At 32.8% G+C, this 13,510-nt stretch overlaps 1 protein-coding gene across 1 annotated transcript; it reads right to left on the reverse strand.

Annotated features, from left to right (window-relative positions):
• Positions 1-1,704: 1,704 nt before the first annotated feature.
• LOC140826342 (nicastrin) lies at positions 1,705-11,188 on the reverse strand. The gene is given in 18 exon segments (XM_073188573.1): positions 1,705-2,158; positions 2,694-2,959; positions 2,961-3,122; positions 3,124-3,312; positions 4,002-4,142; positions 4,330-4,401; positions 5,091-5,210; positions 5,439-5,468; positions 5,470-5,511; positions 5,617-5,749; positions 7,445-7,518; positions 7,618-7,689; positions 8,187-8,264; positions 8,814-8,890; positions 8,962-9,044; positions 9,778-9,892; positions 9,984-10,097; positions 10,946-11,188. Coding segments are annotated over 18 exon segments (2,103 nt in total). The 5' UTR covers positions 11,016-11,188; the 3' UTR covers positions 1,705-1,893.
• Between the last annotated feature and the right edge of the window lie 2,322 nt (positions 11,189-13,510).

Genomic DNA, 13,510 nt, shown 5'->3' on the forward strand with positions numbered 1-13,510 from the left:
TGATATTGTTGTCTCGATGACATAGTATTATGGACTTCCACACAGTATCCCACTCCATTTCATTTTCCCAAGCCCCACACAAAAAAATGTATCATCAATTCATCATCAAATATATACATATATATAATATATATATTTATTCAATTAATCTTAAAATTTAAGGTTGGCCTTAATATAAAATTTTAAGCTATGTATAGATAATTATTTTCGGCCATACTTGGTCCTATTCGTGATTATGATGGCACTCTCTCTCTCTCTCTTTTTTTCTTTTTTTTTTCTCTCTCTGTTTTAGAATGAATCAGTCGATATAACCTCAACAATATGTTTTTTGTTTTGTTTTTTTATATATAAAATATTAGTTCTATAATTTCCTGGTCAAGCCAACCGCGTCATCTTTCTCAATCGGTCCAGGATGGATCTATTATTGACTTCCATAAAAGTTCATTAGTGATGAAATGAAATAAATAAGTGTGAAGATAAGTGTGAAGGTTATTTTTGGATTGAATAATTTAGATTTGAAGAAATATTTTTAAATTGTTTCATATTATGATAGGCAAAAACTTGTGTGAGACGGTCTCACGGGTCGAATTTCTGAGATTGATCTCTTATTTGGGTCACCCATGCAAAAGTATACTTTTTTATGCTAAAAGTATTACTTTTTATTGTGAATATGGGTAAGATTGACCCGTCTCACAGATTAGTATTCGTGAGACGGTCTCACATAAGACCCACTCATTATGATATACTTGAAAATCACCCTAATGACAAAAAAAAAAAAAAAAAAACTAATTGGAAGAACGGGAATTCAATGGATTTTAACTTAAAATGGAAGTGGTTGACAAAAAATGAAGACATCTATAAAGTACTTTAACATAATATAAAAACGGGAAGAAACTTAAAAATGAAACTCCAATATTGTCCTATAGGTTATTATAGGCCATGATTAAACCATCCAAATAAATAAAACCTGATTCCGATCTCAATAAATAATGTAATGGCATAGGTTGGACGAATTAATATATATATATAATAAATAATGTAATGGACGAATATATATATATATATATATATATATATATATATATATATATATATATATATATATATATATATATGAGAGGGACTTGTGCGGCGTCAAAACATCTCCAAGTCCAACTATAATTTGCATCCTCTCCGGCAATTATTTATGAGTGAATGATCACTTTATGGGCCACATTAATCATATAGATAGATAGATAGATATGAATTTGTGCCCCTATAAATAATATCAGCCACTTATATATATGTGTTCATAAATTTCTTGCACAAGAAACTTTAATTTGCGTGTTATATTCGAGAATAACAATATCATTTGATAATTGATGATATCCTCAACCCGAATCCTTAACTGTTCACAGCAGAATTACACGATCAACGATAGTTTTGTGCACAACACAGGATCTATACATATCTTATGTCCGTAATTTAAAATTTTATTTGGGATAAATTATATGTAGAATGATGGCTCATGGCATGTACATAATGATTTTGACGACCATAGCAAGTTAAAACTAAAAGCTGGTTTTAAGGTAGCTGTTTTATTGAATTTATTCCACAGAGCTAGTTGCATAAAAAAAAGGGTTGAGGATTGCTTGTTATGATCGTTGCATTCTTAAATTAAGCTAAAGATAATTAAGAACAAAAATTTATACTAAACACGTCGTGTACAGTTGTTAATAAGCAAATGTTATTGAAGTACAAGGATTCAAAAACTAAGAACGATACATCACACGGTCGCCACACAACGGCAAAAGTCCAGTTTCTTTTGAATTCATCAATTTTATTTTTTCCTGGCCACGAATATAACTGCATCAGAGGTAAAATTCACCAAAAAATGATGCAAAAAGTTGGGTTTCAGTCCTGCTTCAATGCCTTTCGAATTAGAGTTCTGACTATCACTATGAAAAGGTAAGCCAAGAGAGCGATACCGATACCCAACGCCAAGATTAGATAGTCATAAGTAGCATCTTGGACCGTGTACGTTCTGATACCTATTGTGTCCCAATTGCTTTCAGTCCAAACTGGATCCTCCATCCTCATGATATCTGAAGAATTGTAGGGTAGCAATGTCCAGCCACCTGATTCGTATTTCAATCGAGTTGAATACGCAGGGACATACCTGAGATGAACAAGAAGCTTTAGTTCATGGAACTTCGAAAACTTTTAACATTTAGCACTCTAGCAATGGGTGATCAGAGTTCTCGAATATGCTTCCAAGCAAGGTTATCTGGTTCATATGGATATATATCATATGCTCACTTCGTATAAAAGCTTCACTTATCAGAGATGCAAAACATCTAATATTTATTGGCCATCTAGCATTCAAGCTATCACATAGAAACTGTGTCGTATAAAAACTTGAGCTGATATACAAGCAGACAGAAAGTAACATATATATTATTCTAACACGAACAATATGATGAGACATGAAAAAAGTGTGAGGAAATAAAAAATCACCTTGGTCAAACTAAATTTGCGAAAAATAATACTCCCCCAAGTGTACTTGAGTATATATTCAAATACACTTGAGATTATTAGTTTGTAAAAAAGTTTGACAATCTATCAACACATATCATAAATCAAATGCGCTGTAGCAATGTGCCAAATTTTGAACCAAAAGTGGTATCAACTAGAGTCAAAGAACCGTAAACTACCTGGTAGTTGATACCACACAGACACCTTTTCCGTCAGTCTCGGTTTTTATGCACAATTCACCAGCACCATTGCAATCTTTTGGGCAAGCAGAGCTCATATTTTTAGATGGAGTAGACGTTTTATCAGCCAAAAAGCTCCACACAAACCTTGAAACATCCCCAACATAAACAGGATTAGGTGCAGAAGAAGGTTCTCCCAAAATGACACCAACATAGTGGCTGGGGCAAGTTGATGAGGGAGAAATATAGCGCTTCACCAGATCACACTGATAAACCAGGTTCACATTTTAACAGACAACTGAGAAGTTCTTCGACCATAGAGGCATTGGCCTTGATAGAATTAATAACTGAATCATTATTGCCACCAGCAGCGATGTATAATGTTCGAGCGACGAGTGCAGCAGCAGCCACAATCGCTGAAGAGTTGACTGTTAGCTGCATTAAAGCAACAAAAGATTTTTTCACAAATCCAATACTCATTATACAATGCTACACAAGGTGGGAAAAATAATAGAGAATTTTGGATGCACTAACATAGGTCGTCGAGATGGCTGTGATAGAACTTGTTGGTAAAAGAAGAGTCAAAATCTTCCAAAACAAGACCAGAAGTCTGATGGTTCTGCAAAACAAAATTTATATTTGAAATATAGAAGATTCAGCAAAACCTTTGTAATCCAAACAATTATTCGTTCATAATTCTACAGATATAAAACACAACACAAAAATCCATCAATTGATGTATGCCAAGGAGGTTCCTCGGCAACAGACTACTGCTATCATAAGAAATCCTGAACTACTGGTAGAAACTCACCAATGAAGTTTAATTTATAGTGGAATCATATCTATTTAAGAAATTAATGCACATATATAATACATTGAGTATTAGAATAAGTTCGATCAAATAAAACTGAAGTGCTGACGACCTTTCCAAAATCTGATTCCTATGATTTAACATGAGACTACTCTAATGCTTACGATCTCGTAGACATTGATATCATTGTATTTTGTGGAGTCACGTCACTATTGCCAACTTTTCTGTGTGTGAAACACAACCTTTGCTCTCGATAACATTTTCATGTATTCATCTATCAAGAAACAAGGCCAGCTGCATGGCATAACTTAAACCACAATATCCACTCTTTTTACTAAGGACTTCTTTCAGGAAACTGATTGGATATTATCATCAGGTCCTTGAAATTTTAAGCTTTGGAAAATCAGTTTACCTTATAAAACTCCTTAAATAAACCATCATAGTAACAAATGGACTAAAAAAAGACAAGGCTAAATACATATCTGTTTATCCCTAACCTTCCTCAGAAATGTCATTAGTGAGGATGGAGGCACTCCAGGATTTGATGTGCTAGCTCTTTTGACCACAATGCCATCAGTTTTCAAGGAATCTTGAGCACGCTGTAATGCATTCAGTGTTCCGAGCACGGAGGATGTATCCTGCTAAGTTAATGAGGTCAAATTGAGGACATCTAGCTCAATAAATATAAGTCAAACAATAGCATTACCAGGCTACCAGCAGACATTATGAAAAATATGTGCAACAAGTAAGGCAAATAAGCTAAATTTATGACACTAGAATCAAATTGTGAGAACAATAAACGCCTAAAACAATCTCCAAACTTACCCCAGAAGTATGAGCAAACAATGTTTTCACGCCCTGAGAAAAACTCTTCCCAACAGATCCGATTTCCATTACCTGCTCAAATATCACAGCGCTCGATAGAGTTACCAATAGATAAAGCACCCTACAAATAATCCACCAATAATTGGAATGTAGCCAAAGAATCATGTATTCAATCTTGCCAAGGTAACATGGGATTAAATACAACGGAAAACTTGCTAAGTGTTTTTTTTAATGATGTATATATAACTCTTATTTTTTTCCACCTTGTTATATCTTGTATAGTTTCTATGGTCGAGAGTTCCAAGTGAATAAATAATAAAGGTTATGTAATAGACAGTGGTGAAGCATAATAGAAACTATATGGAAACCAATCGTAGAAAAGAATCTAACCAAAGAAAAACAACAATCATATGTTAGAAACGTGTCTAGAGGATGTGTATCAAAAAATGGGATGTAAAAATAGTGAGAGCCCCCAAAATAGAATCCGACAAAAATATGTACAAAAAAATATCAGCAACCAAATTGATGCACATACCTAACTAAAAAAAATTCACAAAACTTAAAGAAAAAAATTCATATAAAGTGCCGAAAAGTGGATCAAGAAAGAGAAACCACTCGAAGATAACAAAAACCAAATCATGTCCTTGCATCACTTTCTGCTTCGCACAATTGAGAACAGGATTCTCAAAACTGCAAATTAATTTGAATTTGAGAGCACATATTAAGTAAAGGATTAATATAAAACGCTGGAAGGGAAATACCATTTCAACCATCGCCATGTCAAGGCCCTTAATGGCATCCGAGTGTTGATCGGATTCCAGAAGAAATCTTCTGCTACCAAGGTAGCCCCAGGCTTCACCAGTGAGAACCACAAACACAAGCTGAGGCAGGTAAACTTATGAAAATAAATCTTTCCGCAAGACTTAAAAAGTGAACATAAACATCTCATTTCAACTATAAAATTAAGAATAGAAACAAGCGAAGAAGCCATACAGATAAATGTCCAGAGATATTATGATTGTCAAGACTGGAAACAACTACAACAGGAGTAAAAAGCAGAGACTATGAGATACAAGCACATAACACTCAACTAGCGACGGGCGACCAACCTGTTTATTAAGTTCATCCAATTTCTGAATGCAGTGAAATAGCATCAACTGCAGCCAGCAATGTAATTAAACCCTAGACATTAAAAAAATAAAGAAAAGTACAATATGAATTTGCTTATATGAGATTGTCTTTAGCCAAAGGTTGAAACAAAGAATCACAATAGAAAAGATAACTCACAGATATAGGGGAATCTGCACCAAGGCTTTTGTCACGGAAAAAAGATGCCGAGTCCATTGATGTCACTGTCAGTACAAGTGGTTTTGTCTTTGGAGAAGATGAGATACTAATAGGTGGAAGTGCTGACCAGACACTGCCCTTCAAATTGAAGATATGACAGATCAAAAAATAAATGTCAGACCTCCACAACATTCTGATACCAGATTGAGAAGCAACAGACCATGTAAGATCAATTTGTAACAGCTGTTCAATGTTGAAAATAATTAGGAATTACCAAGGATCATTATAATTAGGAAATGACAGTGACTCATCTATTTAAATGATATGGATAGAATGAAAACCTCACCAAAAATGATTGCGTTAAAAGGACCAGGTGCATCACTAACATGGTATGCATGTCACTAGGCAGTTGTGCAGTGGCTAGGTTTAAAAGGTTCACTTTTCATTCTAAAAAAAGGGTTCAGTTTAGGGGACAGACAATTGGCTAGGTTCAAATTCTTACTTCCTGCATTATCCGATATCTATTGAGAAAATTTTGACGAAGCAAACTTGTATCATAAGCAAGAAGCATATCAAAAAGTGCAGTACTCCTTCCGCCCAATAGTGAAGGTTAGGCACATGTTATTAGGTATGATGTTTTAAGTAGGAGTTGAGAATTGGGAGTATCCTCTATGTTTTAAACTCTAGAAGGAGATCTCTTGGAATCAACTATCAGAAAATACAAGCACGGGGCCTCTTGAAAGAAAACATTTTAGCATAAGAAATAAAAAATTGATCCTAAACTGTACAACTTCAGCAATTATTACTATGCCATACCCTTACCATATAACACACTTTGACGACCCATAGTCAAACCCTGTAAAACCTAAAAATATGACACAACTGTTGCACATTTGCTACAGGTCCAGAACACTGACCCCAAAACAATTTAACAATGTAGCTTCTTACTGCAGTTTTGCTCATATAATGCTTGATAATTCTTTCTCAACGAGCATTCATCAAATCAACCTTTTGTCGTAAAATAAGTGAGGAGTATGACAACTTATATCGATGCTGGAATCGGTAAGTTTCCATATCCCTGCTCAAAGTGGAAACGCTAACTAATAAAATCTGTGTATCCTAAAATGGGGAAAGTTACAAATCCCGACAACTGAATATGCATCAGTGTCTCACATCTATTTCCAAAATGGAGCACGGGTTTGCTGTCATTCCAGTGGAGGTTTCTCCATTTATATGGTCAATTCATGTTTGTTTAACCAACTTTAATTCAGTTTAATATAGTTTCATAATAACCATCAATCACTATCTCTTCATCACTCCCAAAAAATACACATCTAGAAAGAATTTTTTAACAATAAATCTCCGCATCCAAATTAAAAAACTAATCCAAAACATCTTCAAATAACAATACATCATATCAATTTAAAAAAAAATTCTGAACAAATATATAAAGACTTAAAAACTATTTCAACCACTTCCATTTTAAGTTAAAATCCATTGAAAGCCCAACGCAATGCCGCAAGTAGAATTGTAGAATTTTAGTCATAAAAACCAAAGATGGGAAAAACAAGTCCAATCAATTAATCTACTGTAACAAAATAGAACAGCAAGAAACTATGATAATCTAGGTCCTGCAAGTACAGGCCAATCCTTGCAAAACTACAACTTTTCTGGATACACTAGAATCTTTAATGCAGACACATTAAAAAAAAACATAAAAAATTAGCAAATAAGTATATGACCAGAAATAGAATAGCTAATTCCTATGACCTTGCAGAATTTAGTAACAGTCTCAATAAACCAGTAAAATAGAATTCATGAAACCAACCTGTATCCACCCAAAGGAAGACAAGTTCCATCCCTCAAACAAGCATCCGAATCAGGACTACCAGATTTAGTTGTCTACTCAAAAGAAAAATTGCATTGGTTAGCATATCCTCAACTATTACGGTATCAAAAAAATATAGCAGACATCAATACGGTCTCTCCAGAATTTCTTACCTCCATCACCAGATCAAACTCAACAACATCCTCAATATAAGATGTCTTTCTCTTGTCGTTCTTCAAGACAGCCTGCAGAATGGGAATTTTTTTCCTTATGGTGCATCAGGTGCAGAAGAATGCAAAATACTGATTGAGTTGGTGACGTATGGGTGAATTCTTCTGCAGTGTAGACTTTGATTTAATTAAGATTTATGGATACTTAAGTGAGCATGTAAAGGGAGGAGCGCCAATACTAATGATTCTCATTTGCATAATTTACATCATCTCCTTCCATCCATGGATTTTGATAGAATACAGGTCTGGTACTAGGTAACACTGGCTGTGTCATAATCTTAACAACTATGGTAGTGGTGTCAGTGGCTCTAACCCAGTCAACAAAAACTTATCAACTTCTCATCGACAAACAAAAAAAAAGGCGGAAAAATCTTAGTGTCCATAACAACTGCTAGGACCTCACAACTACCTCTTGCCATTTTTATCATCTAGTAATCTTCTGGAACTAATAATTCAAGTAATTAACAAGAAACTCGAAGTGTCAAGAGTAAACAAGCTTTAGAACACAATACCTCTTGCAAGATTGGCGTGCTAGTTTCAGAAAGTAAAAACACAGGAAAGTTAAAAGCTTTCCACATAATTCCAGATCCCTGCAGGTGTAGACAACAAGATCATATTCATAAAATTGACATATGTTGGATTTCCAAGGAGAGTACGATGCAGCAATATCTATGTATAAAAGATGAAGCAAGAACTTCATATATGCAAGCAGTGCCAGATATGACATCATTAAAATGTGGGTAGTATTTTACATATAATAGTCAGTGGAATCCTTGAAAATGAAAGAGAATCCACATCGGGAAAATAAGGGGAAAAACAGGTTCAAATGAAAAAAACTCAATTGCATAGTTGACTAAAAAAACATTATGTTCCTTGGAAAGTAATTTATGTCTTCTGATTAATTAAAGAGGTAGCCCGAAGGTGTTTCAAGAAAGTGCAACTAGCAAAAGTTATATCAACTCGATTTTAAACACAACTGCCCATCAGTTTCTAACTTTCTGTACACACCCTTTTAGTACAGGGACCAAGTCATTTGTCATTTAATATGGTCCACAATCGTAAGTTCTTAACACCCTGGCAGTATATGAACCAAAAGAAAATGTGCAGCTTTAAATTGCTAATAATTTTTCACCACATACTGCTGGATTCCACTCAAATTTGTTGTTTTTGTATGGAGCAAATTCAGCTTGTGGAAATTTTACATCTGGAGAATTTCCTGTGATTACCACCAACTGTTAGCTAACGAACTCTTCTTCACTCAATATTTAACAAACAAAAATAACTTACCCTTTAAACCATTTTGGACCTGAGTGCTCGCTTCAACTAAAACCCCAGCCACATTCCTCGAAAAATTTGGATCTTTTGATACTCTAAAATACAGGCAACAAATAGTGAAAATAATGAAAGAGAAGATTCCTCAATTGATCGGAGTTACAGCATAAGCCCCACTAATTAACGGAACAAAATTAAAAAAACAAGGTCACAAGATAAATGCTTAAAGAAAACACTAATTTGAACTATATACCATATTGAGTAAGAATAGAGAATAATAAATGTGATGGAAACTATTAAAATACATTATATGGACCCACATACATTATGACACCTAATTTCTTTTTTGTCATTTTAAAATATTAAATGCATTCAAGTGCTCAGCCATTTACCATAGCAATACCTATAATTCAAATTATGTTCTACGCAATTTCTTCAATGTCTGCAGCTATTAGTGTCAGCTCAGATAGTTTCATACTCAATCCTGGTGAATATTAATCATGGTTCTGAGAGGGATGAACTGGTGCCAACTCTGTGAAATGCATTTACTTTTGGGCCACCGTGAGAAAACTGGTGCAGTAGGAGTAGGACAAGAAGAAAGGGAGGAAGCAAATAAAGGATTAAATACATTCAGAGACCCGACCAAGTCTACCAATGAATGGACACATGTTGCTGATGATAACTAAAATGGAATTTGAATGTATTGATGGACATAAAGCATCAGAATGACCTAAAAAATGTCAAAACAGAAAAACGAGCAAGGAAGAAAACTCAATGAAGAATGAAATTGTTAATTTTTGGCAGATATATTAGAAACCAAAAACTGCATGCCTTGAAAGTAAGCTTTCAAATTCATCCGCAGAAACCAATATTGCAGTTGATCTGACCAACACATCTGCATTCTTGAATTGTACAATTGGAGCAACAACTTTCCCTCGGCCAGGATCTAAAATCCAATTTAATAATTAGCCGATAATGCACTAAAAGCTAAGCGGCTGATTAATTGAACCTCATTATAACAGTATTACAGTACCCACTTGAACAACCAATTTCCCCAGAAATGTTGAGCAATCGTACACATGGATATCCATCAAGTTGTGTGTACATAGACTTTTCAAGATCAGGAACTGACTCAACTGAATTTGTCTTCCCTGAAGCAGTTCAAAATCAATATAGCTCAAACCAGATCAAACTAATACTAAATAAAAACATATTGCAAACACGATGAAACTTAAAAGGGGATTTCAAAGGACAGAGCTTTACATGATCAGAAAACAACTCAATTTAATTTGACTTCTCTGAAGCTGTCCAAAACTCATGTAGCTCAAACAATACTAGACCAACATATATATTTTTTTTAAAGTTGTAAGCTTGATAAAAAAAATGAAAACAGGAAAGATCAGCAACCCACTTGAATGAGATTGGCTGTGTAAAATTTGCCCAAAATCAATCTAGCTCAGATGTAGAAGCTGCTCTAAGCATTACGCTTCAACTAAATTATAATGGTTTCAAAAATGGAATAGTATTAAGATTTTCTTATTTGAAAACTTCTTAATCCCCCACTAACTAAAACATAACCCATTAGACTAAACAAACTTCAACTTCATATTTAATATGATCAAATTACAAAAATCACGCGGCCACACAATTACCATTGAAACATGTAATGAACCAAAGATTAAACCAGAGAAGCCCACGACGATACTGCAGTTCTCCAGATTAAGCATTCAGGGAATGCAAAAAGAGAAAAAAGGAGAAAATTCTTAAGGTAGATTAATGAATAGCTAATAACAATAAAAACAGCCCATTAAACTCGGCGTGGTCAAGTCTATAATTTCCCCATCGAAGCTCAAGCATTCAATCTTCCACACAATTCCCATCAAAACATACAATTAGCTGACAGATAACCAAAACCCTTGATAAAAATCAAATTTTGATCACAGCCCTCTCATTTAGGAATTAAAAGTCAAGTAAAAAAAAAAGGAAAAAACAAAGGAACCTGATGTAGACGGGTGGAAACAAGCGGCGAGAAAAAGTAACGGGAGGAACAACGGGAGCTTCGACTCCATGGCGTAGTGTTCAGTGAACGGGAAGAAAAGTCTATGGAAGATTTGAACTTGAAATCCCTAGGCCATGGAATCCAAACTGACTCCGGGTATCAATTCAATCCTTTGTGCTATGTTTCCAGTCAATTACCGTAGAGTTTGGTGACAACAAAACAATTTGGTACATACAGTTTAATTGTCTTCAAAGTAAGTAATTGGTCAATTGCTAATTTGCCCTTGACAGCGTATTTTTCATCACACAAACTCGTGTGAAATCCTTTGAAGTTCAACTTTGGCAAATAGATTTTATTATCCGATATATCTAACTCATAAAAATATTACTTTTTGTATGAAGTAAAAAATAATAATTTTGTACATCAGAATATCATTTCCAAAGCAAGATTGATCCGAGTCGACCCATCTTCCAAATTAAAATTTGTGAAAATGTTACACAATAGCCCTATTTTTTCATTAAAGTTTTCATCAACAAATATAAAATGAGATAGTAAATTGAAATATATAATATATTAATTTTATTTTCAAATTAGTATAAAATTTGAGAAATATTCAGATGAATAAAAGATGTATAATATCATTTTTCCACAAAAAGATATCTAATTAGCAAGTTTTTGGCACCAAATGATGTATAATTACCAATTAGCAAGTTCGTTTAAATAATGAATTTAACTATCTTCATTTAGCATGATCATTGGGTTACGACGGTAATTTGGTCCATTTCGAGATACAATTTTAATAACTACTTCAACCTTTTAAATTCCAGTTGGGCTTATTTGATTTCAAATGCACAGCCCAAATACATATTTATGGTCCAAATTATTCTGTCCAGTTTCCTTAAAATTTTGTACATGTAAAATTGGAAGACAATTTTGGATTTTCACGCATAAACAAAGTCTACTTCTCAAAAAACAAAACCAAAAAAAAAAAAATGGAGACCAGAGGGATGAGAAATAATAGCGGGAAGAATTGGGAAAAGGATCAAATCACCAATATCTGAAAAATCTGGACTATTGTGAGATTGATATGAATTTTTTATTTTATTTTTGTGAAGGTTGAAAAGAAGGTGTTGGGTTCAACTTTGGAAAGGTGAAAAAAAGTAGCAAAGTTGAAGAAGATGGTCAAAATATTAATATTAAATTTTAAGTTTATGAAAAAATAATAATACAATGTAGAAGAAAAAGAAGGGTCGTGGTGGATGCCTTGAGCTTACTGGAGCTTTGAATTTTTTATTGTTTATATTTGCAAAAGATCTCCATTTTCGCAAAACTATTTCTCAAGTAAGCTGACGATAAGTCATCAAAGAGTTCATGTGAATAATAGAATACAAAAATTTATATAAGATGATCTTATTGGTCAATTTTATGAAACATATATTTTATTTAAGTCACTGAAAAAGTGTTATTTTTTATACCAAAAATCTTACGTTTTATTGTAAATATAAACAGTATTGACCGGTCTCATGATTTATTCGTGAGATAGTCTCATAAGATAGATCTCTTCGTAACGAAATATTAAACATATATTCATTTAAAAATGATATAATATCTTTTCAAGATAATGATGAATTTTCCTTCTTTTGATTTAGAGATAAAACGTTTTTATGTATATTTCATTTTCTCTTTTTATTTTCCCTGTTTTTTTCGCATGATCCACTCATCCGTTATTTCTATTTTTTTTCATTCAATTTTTTAAAAAAATTTACAATAAGAAGAGGAAAACTCTTTCAAGGTTCATTTTTTTTTATCCTTTACATGTCCAATTTTCTTATAGTTGTTTTGCTGCTGATTTATTTTATTTTATTTTGTTTTGTTCTGTTTTTTAATTATGCTATTTAGAAAGCTTGTGCTAGCTTTGCAAACACCGATAAACCCATCACTACACAAGTATTATCTTTTTAAATCCTCTTGTTTATCTTGTCGATTATTCTTGTATCACTTTTTCATGTCTCAACCATTTTTATTTATTTTAATTTTTAATTTTTTAAAAAAATTGGATTATTTCTTATATCCCTGAAAAATTATTTATTTCTATTCAAAAGTTAAAATTTTGTTTAAAGTTGAATTTTATTTTTGGTTACAAATATGTGAACTTATTTTGACCGGATCATTTTTTTTTTTATCATTCGATCGTTTCAACCTTTTTAAATAATTTTTAATATTTTTTTGGAATTTGATTTATTTCTTATATCACTAATGTTTTTTTATTGTATTCAAAAATTAAAAATTTATTAAAAGTTAAAAGTTTTTATTTAATTTGGTTACAAATATGCGATTAATTGGATTTTTTTTATATTTGTAACCAAAATAAAATTTTAACTTTTAAATACAAAAACTTTTTTTTAGAGATATAAGAAATAAATCAAGTTCCAAAAAAAAAAAATGCTAAACCGGTTCTTAGATAAATACTTTAGAAACATATATATAAAAACACCATATTTCATTTAGGCAACATGATGTTTAACTATAATTTCAGCTCTATTTTTTAGTCCGAGCAAGATACGA

Source organism: Primulina eburnea, chromosome 3, assembly GCF_022965805.1.
Source record: "Primulina eburnea isolate SZY01 chromosome 3, ASM2296580v1, whole genome shotgun sequence".
In the NCBI taxonomy this organism is placed as follows: Eukaryota; Viridiplantae; Streptophyta; class Magnoliopsida; order Lamiales; family Gesneriaceae; genus Primulina; species Primulina eburnea.